Here is an 18941-nt window from a genome sequence, read left to right on the forward strand (position 1 = left end):
GTACCCCCAATCATTTGATACAGGGGCATAAAAACACTGATAGTATTAAATCCATCTTGATGAAGCAATTTGTAATTTCAGATTAATTTGAGATGCTTAAAAAATACCTGCTCAGCGCTACCTCACCTGATATCCAGCCAATGCAACTGACACTCTGCACTCAATCGGTGGGTTTGGCTGATACACGGTGTTTGCAAATGAAAATAGCACCAGGGGAAACCAGATGATGAATATTACTACGAATAACAACAGTCCGCCAACACCATACTTGATAAGAGCACTCTTTGGTGTAGCTCTTGGCGTTGGGTACTCCTGAAACAAATAGTATTATTATGTTATTGTAATTGTTAGATCTGGGCTAAAGAAACCACGATTTAAGGGAAACTCTACGAATTCTTTAACGCACAGCTACCTTTGCATCGAGAGCAGGGTGTCCATCTGAGTTATCGACAAGAAAACAAAGAAGAAGACTGGTTCATTTTTTGACAAGGATAACAAATAATATTTGGAAAGCCAGGAATAATATTCATAAAGAACAAAGAAAAACAGAAGGCTGTTTCTTAAGTATAAAAAAAAATTCTTACAGCATTTTACTATTTTGTGTACAGGATTTTTAACATGTAAATGTTATAAAAGCAAAAAAGGTTAGATAAAAAAGTGTGTTTAAGTTCCTCTCAAGAACAACTTAATTTCATGTGTTTCTAAGGAGATTTGTGAAAACTGATCCAAGAGTTATAAGTATTATGTGCAAAGAAGGCATACAAGGATTTTAAGGTGAAAAATATAATCTTGACAAAATCATTCAACAGAAACTGTTCAAAATCCCACAAAACAAAATGATTTTATAATTTCACAACACACTAATATAAACTAGAACAAGGGACAAAATTGTCACAAAACCAGGTTTTCATTGTGAAAAAAAATCTGATAAAGGGAGAGAACTCAAACTGAACTTTTTAAATGAACAAACAAAATTAACACCCTTTGTAAGTTTGTTTTAAAATAAATCTATTTTTAGTCGTGGCGACCTTGACATTGGAGATATTGACGTGATTCTTTTGTGCAACACACCGTCCCATGATGGTGAACAAATGTGCCAAATGATTTTAAAATATCATAATGAATGACATAGTTATAGCCCAGACAAGCTCATTTATGGCTATTTTTTACCTTTGAACTCAAAGTGTGACCTTGACCTTGGAGATATCGACGTAATTATTTCGCGCGACACACCGTCCAATGATGGTGAACAAATGTGCCAAATGATTTTAAAATCTGACAATGAACGACATAGTTATGGCTCGGACAAGCTTATTTATGGCCATTTTTGACCTTTGAACTCAAAGTGTGACCTTGACCTTGGAGATATAGACGTAATTATTTCGCCCGACACACCGTCCAATGATGGTGAACAAATGTGCCAAATGATTTTAAAATCTGACAATGAACGACATAGTTATGGCCCGGACAAGCTTGTTCCGCCAGCCCGCCAGCCAGCCAGCCCGCCAGCCAGCCAGCCCGCCAGCCAGCCAGCCAGCCAGCCCGCCCGCATTCGCCAATCTAATAACCAGTTTTTTCCTTCGGAAAACCTGGTTAATAAACAATCAGCAATACATTTGTCTTTTCAAAATTTGCAAAAATATGTACATTGTCTTAAGTGCATTAGCATTTCTTATAACCCAAACAAGAAACTCTCAGTAATGGCTTTTAAACTATGACAGCTCTATCAAAATATCATAAAAACACATCAGTCAGTTAATCTACTCACACTTTCCCTAGCTTAAGTTGGTGTACCGTACTAGGTCAACAAAAACGTATGCCAGTTACTGACAACAACTGCCCTACATGAATCAATGAGTTAAGAGGCTTATGGCCGTAGAAATAAGGTTAAGTTCAATCCTAAAACAAGTAATGTGGCTGGGCTAGTTTTCACATCCTTAAGTTCCAGCACTCAACAAACTGGCATAATCTAGCACGTACAGCACTCTAAAGTATTACCTTCTCAATGACCCGATAACACTTGAGTATGTAAATGTTGGCATAGATATCCTCCATCTGCAGCCAGCTTCCAATGGCCATTGTCGTGTTAGTCCAGATCCAGTCCATAAGGGTGCGTAACTCAAGCAGGAATGGTATAGCCAGAAAACTGAAAGTGAGAAGGTCAACATCAGGGGAGGTAAGTCAAGTAGGATTCGGATAGCCAGCAAACTAAAAGTGAGAGGCCAATATAACGGTAAGTAATTCCAGCAAGCGGTAAGTAATTCCAGCAAGCATGGAATGTCCAAGAAACTGAAAGATGGAGGTTAATATAAGGGTAAGTAACTCCAGCAAGAACAGAATGCCCAAAAAACTGAAAGTTAGAGGTGAATATAAGGGTAAGTAACTCCAGCAAGAATAGAATTCCCAAAAACTGAAAGATAGAGGTCAAAATAAGGGTAAGTAACTCCAGCAAGAATAAAATGCCCAAAAACTGAAAGTTAGAGGTCAATATAAGGGTAAGTAACTCCATCAAGAATAGAATGCCCAAAAACTGAAAGTGAGAGGTCAATATAAGGGTAAGTAACTCCAGCAAGAATAGAATGCCCAAAACTGAAAGTTAGAGGTCAATTTAAGGATAAGTAACTCCATCAAGAATAGAATGCCAAAAAAATTGAAAGTTAGAGGTCAATATATGGGTAAGTAACTCCAGCAAGAATGGAATTACTAAGAAACTGAAAGTGAGAGGTAAATATAAGGCCAAGTAACTACAGCAACAATGGTTTAGCCTGGAAACTGAAACCAAAATATCAAAATCAATGTGGGTAACTGAAAGTTAGAGCTCAACATCAACATTAAGGTATGTTACTGGAGAAGGCATATAAAAATAGAAACTGAAAGTGAGAGGTTAACATCAGGGTGCATAACTTGAGCAGGAATGGAAAAGCTGGGAAACGGAAAACAAAATGTCAACATCAGTGAGCTTAACTCGAGCGTGAATGGAATTGCAACAAAACTATTAGTGAGAGCTCAACATCAGGGTGGGTAGCTCCAGCAGGAATGGAATATCCAGGCAACTGAACATTATTAACTTAACATAAACATCAGGGTGTCTAACTTGAGTGGGCATAGAAAAAACTGGAACCAGAAAGGTAGAGCTCAACATCATTGTGTGTAACTCAAATAGGCACAGACAAAAACTGGAAACTAAGAAAGCTCAACAGCAGGGAGCGTGCCTTAAGCAGGAATGAAATAGACAGGAAACTCAAATCAAAGCCATGTAACAAAAACTATGAGCTCAATAATCATTAACTCCAATAGGAACAGATAAGCCAAAACTGAAACTAAAGCTAGGAAACTTAAAGTGAGAGCTCAAAATCAGGGTGTGAACTACAATAAGAATGGAAAAGCCAGTAAACTGAAAATAAAGCTAAGAAATTGAAAACTAAAAGCTTTACATTTGTTTGAGTAACTCTAGAAGGAAAGGAATAGCCAGAACAATTCAACTTACGCTAAGAAACTCAAACAAAAAGCTCAATATTATGTTTCATAACTCAAGCTAGAATTTAACAGCCAGGATAAACAAAGGGAAAAATATCTGGGTGTGTAAACACCATAGAAATGGAATAGCAAGAAAAATGAAAGAAAAAGCTGAACATCCAAATAACAAACAACAGTAGGAATGAAATAGTAAGAAAATTGAAACATAAGGGCAACTTTTGAAACACTTCCTCATACAAGAGAATTGTATAAGAAAAATAAAATCAAGAGCAAGATACTTGTAATCCAAAATTGCAAAGTCCGCTGACTCAGCCTGGTTGCTCAAAACTTTAACAGCAAATTAATGTAACAGTCTTTTAAGTTACGACCCAAATAAAATCAATTTCAAAGCATCTTTATTATCAAACATATGAAAATTATTTGAGCATGCGCATTTATTTTTAATTAATACATACATTAAAGTGTTAACAATTAAGAACAAAATTAAAGGGAAATTAAGTGGCAATTTAAGCTAGATCAACAAAAATATATATATATATATAATTGACCTACCCTTTAAAGAGGAAGAGGTTCAAGTAGTTGTACTTCTTGGTGAGGAAGTTCCCTAAAATGCGTGTAGGGTAGGAGCACTTGATCTGGTAGGCTGACAGGTAGAAGTAGACGCACTTTAGGAAATACCAGAGGGCTGCTGGCTTGTTGTTGGTGAAGGATCTGAAAAACGATTTAGAATAGTATTATATATTCAGAGTCTTTTTTTCAGAGGTGAATGAAATTACTGAAACAGTGAAAATACCAGATTTCATATAATATACAAAATACTGTTTTTTAATTGATTTCATATACAGTGGAACCTCTCTAAACCGGACATCCCAGAGGAAATTCCGGTTTAGAGAGGATTTCGGTTTAGAGGGGACATTGACTTTTTTACTCTTAGAAAGTCAATTACATAGCCTAATGTGGAAAAAAACACTTTCACCGAATATCCAAAGTTTATTTACATATAACATTCATTCATATTGCATCACATAAAAAAACACATGGCTTAATATGTTGATTCGAAAGCAATATCAGTCACAACATAGATCAAACAGTGCAACCTGAAAAACAAACAATTTTATACATGCATGAATGTGTTAGGTGAGTTTAGTTCCTTTTCACACTGAAAAACATGTACGCCTACTTTTTTCGCACTATATCCCCGATCGTAGACTTTCCTACCCGATATTTCTCTGACAGCATCTTGACAGTAGGTTTTGTCAACATCTCTGACTCTCTTATTAGTTTGAGTTTTGTCTTCTAGAGACAAATCTACGCGCAATCGCTTAGAAGGAGGTTCGGACATTTTTAGTCTTAGTTACCTTAATTACCAATTTGAAAATCTTAATGAATATCTAAATTCAACTTCTTCAATAACTCTACAATTAACCATTTTATTTGACACTAAATTAGCAATTGTAATAAACAACACAAAATTAAATAGCATAAAGATTATTAAAATTTAGCACGGCTTCCTATATCAAAACAAAACACACTAAAGAACTCTGTTATCAGTAATTATAATCAGTATTATCAGATCTATTGAGCGATATGTTCATCACAGGACAAGTATCTATAAAAAAAATTGCGATTTTTACAGTTTGCAAATATTCGACCACCTTTATTAATTTCACGCGTCTTTAATCCGCTATTCACAAATTTTTGACACTAGGTCTGAGGTGCAATAAACCGGCCCTGAGCGGTTTAGAGAGGTACAATTATGTATGAAATTACCCAATTTTGATCCAAAGAATGACCGGTATTCGGAATTGAGGGGATTCCGGTTTTGAGGAGATATTTTACGCATGGTTTTATAGGGAAATTAATGGGACCGGACAATGTGTCCGGTTTGGAGAGGATTCCGGTATAGAGAGGATCCGGTTTAGAGGGTTTTCACTGTATTTATCACATGCCATACCCTGTTTCCCATGTAATATAACCATTATTTATTTTGTTATATTACACATGTGTAATACATCATTTTTAAGCGTTTTCATTGGCTTAGGTTTCGTTAATGGACCGATCGCATTTTGTTAGTTTGCTGAAATGACATTGCAACGTCAAATGATGTCACGAATTGTAAACAATATTCGGGATTTATCATTATTTTTGCGTAAATATTTATTTAATTTGCTCATTTAAAAGCATGTGATAAAAAAGATCTGACACTCGTTGTCATATCATACCATATTTTATTAAACGCGTACTGGAAATTCGTTAGTAAGCTCGCCAAAGGCTCGCTTACTAACAAAATTCCTGAACTCGTTTAATAAAATATGGTATGATATGACAACTCGTGCCAGATCCTATATGTAGTGGTTTGCCTCCCTTTTAAATGGTGTATACCAGTACATGTGCAATAGTTACATAGAAGTAAACAAGAGAACACACCTATTAAAGTTATAATATCTAAAACAAGAGCTTTGGGTGCAGTTTTGAATCAATAAAAGCTTGTCAGAATTAAATTTTTTTAGAGGTCACAGCGACCTTGACCTTTGACCTAGTGACTTTAAAATGAGTGTGCAGTGTAGAACTCATCAAGGTGCATCTACATATGAAGTTTCAAAGTTGTAGGCGGAAGCACTTTGATTTTAGAGCCAATGTTAAGGTTTTAGCACGCTGCGGACGTCAGACGACACCACAAGCTGGCTATGACAACACCTCGGGTTTTCTCCGAAAAAGCCGAGCTAATAAAACCAAAAGCAGCCAAGTTGCAAAATGGTTCTCACAGTGTGATTTGTAATATGTATCTCAAAAATTAAATAGTGTGATCTCCATGGTCGAACAAGTTTAAGCACTACCAAGGATATAAATTATACATGGTTGGTGCCAGGATGAAGAAAGTTTATCTAGTGCCGCTTAGAAAATGAAAATAGAATAGCATGAACTTTAACAAGCCATATTTATTTATTTTTTTCAAATTGGATAAACTGTCTCATTCCCTTTACTTAACATGCTTTTTAATGCATTTTTTTTATAAAATTGCATTTGAAGAGCACTTTACTTAAATTTTAGCTGATTATAATATTGAATGACGAGTTTCTGACATGGTGTTGTGTGTTCTGCCTAAAAAAATAATCCTCTTATTCTAACCAGATTTAAGATGACGGCTTATTAAGGAGTAGTATGCATTCAGTCACGTCAGCCATGTTTAATTGTTAGCTGACTTTGTCCTCTCATAAGTAAGTATTTGCTACTTATGACGTGTACAGGATTCTAAGCTCCTATTTGTTTGCCAAGCCAACCATAGTACTAGAGATTGTGGCTCATCAAAGCAAGCCACCATAAAAGTTACTTTCCACACCTGCATAGTACATAAAAGTATACAAAAACAAGAGATGTGTTTGTCAGAAACACAATGCCCCCTTCTGCACCGCTTTCAAGCTATATATTTGACCTTTGACCTTGAAAGATGACCTTGACCTTTCATCACTAAAAATGTGCAGCTCCATGAGATACACATGCATGCCAAACCTCAAGTTGCTATCTGAAGCGACATAGAATTTATGAGCATTTTTCGAAACCTTAATGCGAAACCTAAATGCAATGTGTGACGGAAAGACAGACAGTAGGACGGACGGTCCAATCACTATATGCCCTCCTTTGGTGGCATAAAAATACAAGCAAATGTTCGCAACAATGACTGTCATACTTTCCAGTCCAATAGGGAATGATGAAGAACATCCAGACGTGTATGAGAATCACCAGAAGGATCTGGAAGATGAACTTGCCGAGGATGTTCTTGCGGAGATAAAGCGCCCGATCCACGATAATCAGGATGAACTGGGCCAGAAGCATGATCAGAAATGGGATGGGAATCTGAAAGTGAAATCAAATGTGATACCATTTCATTTTCGCTTATTGTATTTTATGGTATTAGTAAAGAGAAAAACAACAACATTGTGCTTGAATTAAGCATGGCATTAATACATGCATAAACGATGGTCTGTAATCACAAAACATACAGAATGTTATTTTCATTACTACATTTTCAAATGTGTTTTTCAATGATAACACAAAAAGAAAATACAGAGAACATTTGGTAATCCTTAAATTATGTTAGCCTGCAAGGGCAGTAAAAACAAATTTTTTAAATAAAATTCATTTTAATTATTAAATACTTACCTGTTATCTCATGCTTCTCCTTTCCAAGGGGAATTAACTCATCCGGTATTTTAACTGGGAATCCGCCACCTCAATACCGTAATACAGGCCAGGTTAAACATAGTGCAATGCAACCTAGCCAAAAATTGGTAACCAACCCTCAATATTCTTTCAATATATATACAAAAATATTAATCAAATAGGGGGGTGGGAGGTGGGACTTACCGATAACAGGTAAGTATTTAATAATTAAAATGAATTTTTTTTTTTTTATTTGTTTTAATGTCATAAATACTGACCTGTTATCTCATGCTGATTTTGAAGCTGCGGTGGGAAGTTTGTATATATTTTCCCAACACAGAACAACCCATAAACAGGGTTATCAGCTAATGATAGCTAAACCCTACACAAGGGTTATCAAGTTATCTTTGTTAAAACGGTATTAATTATGACTTCTCGGACAAAGTAATATGTCTATGTCATAAAGAAGACACTACCGTTAGTGAAACCACAACAAGCCCAAACATATACAAATTGTATTGTTGGCACTTCAGAAAACGAAGATAAAAAGATGACAAAGGTGGTCGGATTCCTCCAGAAAACAGCTTAGAGCACGTTAAAAAGTTGGGTGTGATTAATATATGCCCACAAAACAGACAGAGTTCTTAATTCATGCGGTCAGATCCTAAAAAGGAATGAATCCTTAGATAGAGATAAGAGTAACTTTCCTTAGACGAGGTCTAACCCCGAGAAATAGAAGCCGCAGACACATCTCCCCCCCCCCCTTTTTGGGAAATGAAGAGTGTCTTTTGAGAACCTCGAATGGACTTCCGACTAACACTGCTGATATAGAACTTCAAAGCCCCGATTGCCCATAGAAGTTTATCCTCATCTTCATGACTACCAGTTTAAGAAAAACTTGGAAACTTGAAGGTAGATTCAAAGCCATATAGAGGACTTGATATTAAACAAGGAATCCTGGCTGTTACAACCAAGTGAAGACGACATTAGATCCAACTGGAATTGGTCGTATGCAACAGAAAAAGCATGAATTTCACTTCTCCGTATGGTAAAAGCCATAATAAGAAGGAAAACCGTCTTAAAATTATATTGGAACTGTTAATAAGCCTGATGAAAAAGGTTCATAGGAAGCTCATTAAGCATCCCAACATGTAACACAAGCCAAAACCGCTTAAGAAGGTAAAGGAACGAAAAACATAGTGTTGACGTTCCATAGTTTGGATCAGTTCCAAAATAGGTAAGACAGCACAGAGTTGCGATGACTTACACAAAACAAGGTATACGAAAGCATAATCTCTATCCTTTGATGAAGAAAAGAACAAATTTCTTATCATCAAGAAAAAGATGAGAAAAACCTCTATGTATCTAGCAGAGTGATTAAGGTAATAACTATGCTCTCGAATACCCAGTCAAAAAAGAATTTCCATAGAACCTTTATACAGTTCTGATGGAATTATCCTTGCACAAGTAACAACGTTCTTCTGTAGAGATAACTAAATAATGGCCAGACATGTAGTGGCACATGTTTGGATCAGTAAAAATATGTCTCTCTGAGATATGATATTTGACCTGTGAAGAAGTTTCCTGAAAATAATTGTACAGGAGACTTAAAAGGTCGTAGAACCATAATCCCATGGTTCATTAAGTATATTGCATGAAATTATGGCAAAAACTCAGTTATTCCAACAAGAGGGCCATGATGGCCCTAAATCGCTCACCTGACTCATTAAGATCAGATGAAAACTATGACCTCTATTGTCTACACAATGTTTTTCTATGATTTGACCTAGTGACCTAGTTCCTGACTTTAGATGACCCCAATACAATCCCAATCCAGATTTCATCAAGATAAACATTCTGACCACAGTTCATAAATATTGGATGAAAACTGTGACCTCTATTGTCAACACAAGGTTTTTCTATTTATTTGACCTAGATTTTTACCCCAGATGACCCAAATACAATCCCACCCAGATTTCATCAAGAATTCTGACCAAATTTCATAAAGGTTGGATGAAAACAGTGATCTCTAATGTCTACACAAGGTTTTTCTATTATTTGACCTAGTGACCTAGTTTTTGACCCCAGATGACCCAAATAAAATCCCAACCCAGATTTCATCAAGATAAACATTCTGACCAAATTTCATAAAGATTGGATGAAAACTGTGACCTCTATTGTCTACAGAAGGTTGTTCTATTATTTGACCTAGTGACCTTGTTTTTGACCCCAGATGACCCAAATACAATCCCAAACCGGATTTAATCAAGATAAACATTTTGACCAAATTCCATCAAGATTGGATGCAAACTGTGACCTCTACTGTCTACACAAACAAATTGTTGACGGACGGACGCACGGACACACGCAGGCACGCACAACGGACGCCGGACATCACACGATCACATAAGCTCACCGTGTCACTTCATGACAGGTGACCTAAAAATATGTGTCGGAGATAAACATGAACAGTTGTGGATAAAATCCCATAGAAACAAGGGCTGTTTGTAAAACATGCATGTCCCCCTATATGGGCTATAAGTTGTAGTAGCAGCCATTGTGTGAATACGTTTTTTGTCACTGTGAATGGTGGTGGTGGTGGTGGTGGTGGTGGTGGTGGTGTAGTAATAGTAGTAGTAGTAGTAGTAGTAGTAGTAGTAGTAGTAGTAGTAATAGTAGTTGTAGTAGTAGTAGTAGTAGTAGTAGTAGTAGTAGTAGTAGTAGTAGTAGTAGTAGTAGTAGTAGTAGTAGTAGTAGTAGTAGTAGTAGTAGTAGTAGTTGTAGTAGTAGTAGTAGTAGTAGTAGTAGTAGTAGTAGTAGTGGTAGTAGTAGTAGTAGTAGTAGTAGTAGTAGTAGTAGTAGTAGTAGTAGTAGTAGTAGTAGTAGTGGTAAAAGTAGTAGTAGTAGTGGCCGTAGTAGTAGAAGTAGTAATAGTAGATGTGGTGGTGGTGGTGGTGGTGGTGGTGGTGGTGGTAGTAGTAGTACTAGTAGTAGTAGTACTAGTAGTAGTAGTACTAGTAGTAGTAGTAGTAGTAGTAGTAGTAGTAGTAGTAGTAGTAGTAGTAGTAGTAGTAGTAGTAGTAGTAGTAGTAGTAGTGGTAGTAGTAGTAGTAGTAGTAGTAGTAGTCGTCGCCGTCGTAGTCGTCGTCGTCGTCGTCGTTAGTCGTCGTAGTAGTAGTAGTCGTAGTAGTAGTCGTAGTAGCAGTAGCAGTAGCAGAAGCAGTAGCAGCATTACAAGACCAATACTAAAGAATGATCAAATGGGAAAAGGTAACCTAGCACTGGCAGTAAATATGGGGCTCATTTACAGGTCAGATTTGGAATCTCTGCTGTAAAATGAGATTTTTAATGAATTAAAGGGAGGCAAATCTGTAATAAAAAGAACATGCATAAACCGTAGTTTGTTTCCCTTGTTTGAACCATGCTAAATCCTTACAAGTTTGGAAAGAATTGGATGAAAAATTTGGACTTTATTGCATAAACACCATTTTCTCAATTCAAGGGGAGGTAATTCTGTACTTCATGGACCAATAATGCTCATTTTTTGTAGGGTTCGTGTCCTCATTGATATAAAGACACTGTGCAAATTTGGAAAGGATCAGACAAATAATGTGGAAGATTTTTGAAAGTTTTCACAAAATAGGCAAAAACGAATAAACTTGCAAAGTTCAACGACCTCCTGCGGCCATGTTTTTTGACGAATCAAATTTCTTTGAACAACTTTTTCAGGGGAGCCTTCAAAGGTCATCCCTGTGAATTTTTTTGAAAATCTGATGAGCGGTTTCTGACAAGAAGATTTTTTAAGGTTTTTACCATATATGGTCATGGCGGCCATCTTGGTTATGTGATCAAATTTTTTTTAACAATTCTTTTGTCCCATGACCTAGGGATGCTCTACATGAAATTTAGTTGAAATTGGCTCAATGGTTTAGTAGAAGAAGATGTTTACAAATTGTTTACAGACAGACAGACGGACGGACGGACGCCGGACGGTGAGTGATCACAATAGCTCACCTCGAGCTATCGCTCAGGTGAGCTAAAAACTCACCAAGAAGGCAAGATATTCCAGTTTATGTCAAGTGGACGAATGTATAACAATCGCACACCCTGCTGGATCGATTTCTGTGAACTGCATTATTGACGTTGTTCAGCATACCGGTATATACTGCGATCTACGATCGCATAACGCTCATTACTAGCGTTTGATGATAAACAACATTCTTCAATATACTATGCATCAATTTTTGTACGCCATTGCAAAATCACTGCTGCGCATGCGCAATTACATTATTTGAACCCAACGGAAAAATAATTCGATAGAAAGAACTGCAAGACAAAACGTCCAACAGGGCGTTGAGACGACCTGGTATGAGTAAGACGATAGAGAAAATTCGTTGTTCTTGCAAAGAACGAATAAGTTCCTGATTTCCAGATACAAGGAGTGATAATATGATCACCTCCGTGTCTGTAAGTAAACCACGACCGATGTGTGATAGTTGAAACCATCACAAAGGAATCGTGAAAATGTGTTGTAAATGAAAAACAGCTAAAAAGAATTTTCGCTTTTCAAGATGTAGATGTGCAGGTGATATTCATTAGTATACCACATAATTGAGAAAATCAAGATACGTTGTTCTATGTGATCGTCCCTAACCTTCTCTACTCACATCTGTATAAGATGTAAGGAAGGTTGTGGTAGAATAAACTATATTGTTGCCAAGATAATCTTTTAGTCTAGACACCACTGAATACTGGTAAATAATTACAAAAAGATGGAAATCTGTGTCATTGAATAATCCCGAGATTAATACAATTAACTTAAAAATAAAGCTGAAACGGACGTAAGAAAAGACGTCTCAGCAGAAAGACCGGTGACTGGACCGGTAAATACCGACCGGTGACCGGAACCATTTGTCAAGGATGGGTGGGCAAAGAAAACACGGCAAGCCGAACTTTCCCACTCCGAACACACTTAAAAATTGGTAGAATAGGACAGTGTTTAACACTTATAAGTTTATGACCTATCTACAGTATATAGCCTCTTCTTGAACCAATAACAGGCGCCTTTAAAATCCTGGATAATACAGGTCGTGAAGTTATCGATTTGCGAAGTACGGAAATATGATTGACAGTGGTACCTCCGGGATCGGAGGTGTGATGGCAGAAAAAGGTGAAAACCCTAGGAGTAACCTTTAGGGGGTCCACGCTTGCCGGTAGAATGCTTGGAAGTCTTAAATTCTGACTTGATTAATCCATTTACTTCAAGACTCCTAACCGGGACGAATTCCGAAAGGAATACGACCAGTTATAGGAAGACGGCCTGTTATGGCCAGAAGTGTAATAGAAGAATAACTTTAAGATGAGGTCCCTCCAGATCCAAGCATCTAAGATCTGAGTTCAATAGCTCCCAAGCCATCTACAAGACTGTAGCCGCCATGCGGTCAATCTGATAGGCAATCCTATGTATCAGAACTCTTGTTGATTCCAGTAGCTTGAAAATATGCACTGTCGTAGGAGCAATAGAAAAGCAGAAGTCGATACGAAATGTCGTCTTGCTAATCCTGCTAGCGTCATTAATGTGTCCCAACTGTTCCGTGACACTGACTGCAAAGTCTGTAGCCGACAGGTAAAGGCGGTTAAAACAATTCATCCTTCAGGTCTCGAACATAAATTAATAGAGGTCAAATAGTAATGTTCGACCTCAATGCTAGTCTCCGAGCCCACTTCAGCCGATCTATCTGCAAGACCAGTAGTCTGCATGTAGCCAGTTGAGATAGAAGTAGAAATAACAGATATAGGTATTTCATACCGTAAATCCACGAATATAATACGCCCTCGTGCATAATACGCACCCCCTAGTTTTGGTCATAATTTATCGGTAAAAATTGAAAATCCGTGTAAAATACGCTCTAAAAAAATCAGTGTCCGAAATCGGCCATTTCCAAAAAAATGTGTCAATATATTTTTGTGTTGTGGAAATAGCAATCAATTTGGTGTTGTCAACTATCTGTTTCACAGTAAAACCCCTGTATATTGATCGGGATGTGTTATAGTGCTGTTGTTTTGACAGTTGCATAATAAATATCTCTGTCTATTTTTTATATAACCATCGATTGTTACCGATAACACACGGGCCCCTTGCTGACATCCGGGTCAAGCAGTCATAATTACAAAAGAAAGAAGCAGAGACGCTGTTTTTTGTTTTCACATTTTATTCAATTTGACAATATTCGGGACGATAATAATTATAACAATACTAGTAATAAGAAGACAAAATGGTTACTTCCATTTTTATAGTTGTCTAGATGCATTACCTTTCCGAAGTGTTACCAACTCGATACTTTAATATAACTTAAAATACAATTAAACCGCTTGTGTTTTTCATGATCTCTTTAATTAAAATACGCTGCTGTCATTAAGGCTAGTTTGGGAGTAAAAAAGAAATTAATTAATTATCACCTTTCAATTTAATTCGGCAATCGGCAGACAGGTGTAATAGAATCTATTAGCATCATAAAACTAATTATTTAATTACCACTCTTCACTTCAGATTTGGTAAATATGCAGTAGAAAGATAAATAGTGGTCAGCTAAGAAATATTTATTTACGGGTATTGTCAGTTGTTTTTTTTCATTTGCTAATCTCTATATATGACTTAGTGTCCAGTCGCTATTTTGTAGGCAGACGACGATATTAACTATGTATTCAAAGTATACAGTGTCTGCGCTTGAATAACCCAATATTATTTGATAGCTCCTCCCCTTCTCACGTTTCATTCGACAACGTCATTTCATGTGTAAGCGAGCTCATTGTTGATTGGCCAGCTACCATGCGCACTTCAATAACAATAAGGTAAAGCGATGTCTCAATATCGGGTACAGACCGGGTTTCGTTTACTGTTCGAACACTTTCATTAAAACAAAGAGACAAATATAGAAAACCAGTCTGATATAAATGGCGGATGTTTCCAATGAAATTGTACTAGATTTTCGCATTTTCACAAATAAGATTTTTATTGAGCCAAATTCTCAATATTTTCGCAAATGACTCAAATGGCAAACGACAGCGCGAGCCCTGTTGCACCCCTTTGATGTAATGGTGTAGTTCAAAATGGCTGCCGCGAAGCGAATAACAGTGATTAAGTTGAAAATTTGCACAGGAAAATGTTTGTTCTGCTCTAAACTGGTATATTATACGCACCCCGTACTTGCAGAAAAAATCGGCAGGTAAAAAAAGTGCGTATTATATTCGTAGATTTACGGTAATCTTCTAGTATTAGTAGGTCATAACCAGCACCAGAATGGATGGTCAGGAAAAACAACCATAGACCAAGTAAGCGGAGATTATTTGGTAACCGTCGCCAGTAGAACATCAGTATTGAAAAACACAAAATGTCATGTAGATTGTTGAATCCATAAAATATAGTTTTCAATACAATCATAGCCAGGGGTATACAACTAGGTAATGTAGACGATACCTGTGATACTATAAAATTGACCGATGAAAACACAGTGGAATACCGGTAATTGGTAACTGGTGACCGAACCGGACCGGTCAATGGCCGGTAACTGTAGCCAGGTGAACGGACCAGTAATAATATGACCGGTGACGTTACCAGTTAAAGACCGAAAATGGTGGAATCCATATGGTCTGATATCAATGTCAAGCACTGCTCGGAAAAGAAGATCGTGCCAAAAATCCAATCAGATGGCGATGAGACATCACTAAAGCAAACGACGAAGATTCATTCGATGAAGAAGAAGAGGAGGAAGAATAGTCCGATGATGATAACGAAGAAGAGGAGGAAAAATAATCCGCTGATGATGAACGACTACTTATTCTGACCGGTGACCAGTGATCGGTGATATGACCGATGAATGGTGACCGATGTCCGGTGATCGAGACCGTTATAATATAACTGCGTCAGAAAGGAAATATCTGGTGCAGAAGAATGACCATCCACGAAGTCATCTGATAATGTTAACCGGAAAACAACGGTAGATTATCAGTATTAATAGGCATAAAGTGTCCTTGTAGTCGTAGTGGAGAAAAGAACAGCTTATCCCGAAGCCTGAAAGTTAAACGAACTAGTGTTCGTATACAAATACGGCTCGGTGACAGCAACATGTGTGGATGCCATAAGAAAAACCATCACACGTGGAATGGAGACATGATATTCCTAAAGGAATAAAATGGAGATATGACCTGTAGGTTCATTAACGCCTACGTGAGAAGTGGCGACATCCATATAACTGCGATGCTGAAATATTGTTCGGCTACGCTGGAAATATTGTCTCCTACAATATTGTCTCCGTGAGCGTTGACGTGATCGCTTACGAGCGTATCAACGCCGAGAACTGCTCAATGGAGGAGAGGTATGTTCGATAACTATCCTGTTGTGCTCAATGAAGTCCGATGATGTCTACGTGAAGGTTGACGATGTCCTCGTTTCCTGCGATGTCAAGATCTGGATCGGCTGCGCTGTCGAGATGTGGATCGGCTGCGATGAGACCGAGATCTTCTAGAATACCGTCTCCGTGAGTGACAGCGTGATCGCTTATGAGAGCCGCGACGATGAGAACTGCTCGACGAAGAAGAGCGTGTCCGATGTTTACTCCTTGATGAAGACGATGTAGTCGACGACGAATAGGTGAATAATCCAATGATGAAGACCAAGTTCTTCTTCTTGACCGGTGACTGGTGTTATCGGTGGCAGGCCTAACTGATGACTGTTGACCGGACCGGACTAGTGACCGGACCGGTGATCAATGACTGGACCGGTGACCGGACCGGACCGGTGACCGGACCAGTGACCGGACCGGTGACATGACCGGACCAGTGACTGGACCGGTGATCAATGACCGGTGACATGACCAGTGACCGGACATGTGACATGACCGGTGACCGGCCGGTTATATCATGACCGGACCGGACCGGTGACCGGCCGGTCATATCATGACCGGACCGGACCGGCCGGTCAGACGTCGATCAAAGGTCTGTGATCAACGTCCCTGGTGACGTACCGGTCATATCATGACCAGTGTTGTCACCGGATAATGACCCTATGGCGGATCATTGCCATCGGGCAAAGACTGGCTGACGGGTGTCGCCATATGGTCTGATGTTGACCGACTGTCTAAGAGACTTAGCATAGAACGGTCGCCATCGTGCCCGATACCCGGTGACTGATGCTGCAACTATCATCCATGGTCTGCGAAGTCAACGGGTATTTATCCACTCTTGTTTCTGCGACCATCATGTAGTCGAATATATGAAAAACAAGAGCAAAACATATTCAACCATAAACTGGTCACAGACCAGATTATCATACGGCACATAAAATCATTATTTGACCATAATGAAAATTATAATAATACTGCCGTAGATCATAAATTAAACAAAAGTTTAATTCAAAACAGATGAAAAATAAAATGACGATCAATTAGATTGTCATACGGAACGTTAAAATAATTATTGCACACAATGGCAAATGATAAACAATCTGTCAATAGAAGAACACGCTTTGCACGATCTCGTAACACATTCGAAGAACATGCTTTGCACGTTCTAGCAATGTATTAGAAGAGCACGTTTTGCACTTGGTCGTTCGCGCCTGAAAACACCCAGCATGGTAGAAATAAACCATTGTTCGATAAAAACAAACATGGCTTACCTTTTACAAATGAAACAAAATCCATTAAATCCACACAAATCAATCCGAATGAGAAATAAAAAGATAAATAACACAATTTATCTATTCAAAACCCAAATCAACCAGGTGAAATAAATCGAAAAACAATTTTCAATTCAGAGCCGTAAAAGACACGTATACACCTGGTCGATCCGGAAAGAATATTGAGGGTTGGTTACCGATTTTTGGCTAGGTTGCATTGCACTATGTTTAACCTGGCCTGTATTACGGTATTGAGGTGGCGGATTCCCAGTTAAAATTCCAGATGAGTTAATTCCCCTTGGAAAGGAGAAGCATGAGATAACAGGTCAGTATTTATGACATTAAAAATCCTATCTGACTTCAAAAAGAGGTAAATGAGGCATGCATTATTTGATCATTCAAAAGGTGTACTTTTACTGTTAAATTGCATTGGACATTTCAGGATGAATGTGTATAGTACATTTATAAGTAATGATCTTACTTCAATCAAATAAGAACAACACAAACAGCTACGTTACCCTGTTTTCTGAGATGTATGAGGCCACATCACCCGACGCTGATTGCTGAAAAAAGGATACCTGAGAATTAACATTCATAGTAAAAAGGAAAGGCATTCATATTTAACAACAATAATAATACTACAGGACATTACTTACTGAGCAGAAAAAGAGTTCAATGTGTCACAAAAAAAACAGCTGTTTTAAGGTCCTTATTAATATGGTCAATTTTGAATGATTCAAGTTCTTAAATTCAGTGGAAATCGTATGCCCACATACATAGTCACCAAGTTTGGTGAGGATACTATTAAATGTATTTATGTTAGAGAGCAGATAAAGTTAATTTACCCATTTTTAGCATTCAAGAGTCAAAATTCAGAAGTGCTAAAAGCAACATGGCCTGCAATCGAATTAAAAAATATACTATTCTCACAACTATTATCACCAATATGTGATGATGATTAAAACTAATTGAGTTAGATCATGGAAAAGGCTCTTTATAATTCGAAGTCCATCATTCAGAAAAGCTTCAAGTGATATGGCTGATTAATTCCACATAGCCAAGATATTATATCCACCAAGATTATCACAAAGTTACATGATTATTCTATTTCAACTTCATTTTAACCCTTTCCCACCTAGAAGTAAAGTAAACATAGGTGTGTGCAAACAGCTCGCAGTATGTTCAGGTTTTATGCTGTTTGCTGCTCATCAGTATCTAAGGGTTGGAAATGTAGCCTTTAAAACTTGAATATAGTAAGAAAAGTCTTCAATTATATTTAACTTCCTAAAGGACCACACAAAATACGATTAAGCGGTAAAGGATTCCCTGGCATCACAACCCCCCCCCCCCCCCCATTTTCAAACCGACATAACCAAAGTACAGATATGATGTATATATCATTTCAAACACTAGAAATCTATTCCAATTTGTATTACATTGTTTCCACATGAAAAAATGTCCTTGGCTTGGTATTACAAACATACACAAGTAAATATTCAGACTCAACATTAATTCTTTTCTCATTTTGTTAAGCTGAGTTTGTTCATCATGCTCAATTTGGTGTTTATATAGATTGTTGAGACTTCTGAGCCTGACTCAACCCTGAGTCTACAGAGGATAATGTGCCAAT

General features: G+C 37.6%; 1 protein-coding gene across 13 annotated transcripts in view; it reads right to left on the reverse strand.

Moving 5' to 3' along the window:
- LOC127845715 (piezo-type mechanosensitive ion channel component 1-like) overlaps window positions 1-18941 on the reverse strand; it is a 255188-nt gene that overhangs the window by 31596 nt on the left and 204651 nt on the right. For all 13 annotated transcript variants that reach the window (XR_008033338.1, XR_008033339.1, XR_008033334.1 and 10 more), the window contains 5 exons: window positions 17830-17874; window positions 7166-7332; window positions 4030-4188; window positions 1999-2146; window positions 127-312 (listed from right to left, as the gene is read on the reverse strand). Coding sequence is in view for 6 of the 13 variants with exons in the window: in XM_052376809.1 (XP_052232769.1) it covers window positions 127-312; window positions 1999-2146; window positions 4030-4188; window positions 7166-7332; window positions 17830-17874 (705 nt within the window). In the remaining 7 variants the exon portion in view is untranslated. The remainder of the gene's footprint in view (window positions 1-126; window positions 313-1998; window positions 2147-4029; window positions 4189-7165; window positions 7333-17829; window positions 17875-18941) is intronic.

This window comes from Dreissena polymorpha, chromosome 9 (assembly GCF_020536995.1).
Source record: "Dreissena polymorpha isolate Duluth1 chromosome 9, UMN_Dpol_1.0, whole genome shotgun sequence".
In the NCBI taxonomy this organism is placed as follows: domain Eukaryota; kingdom Metazoa; phylum Mollusca; class Bivalvia; order Myida; family Dreissenidae; genus Dreissena; species Dreissena polymorpha.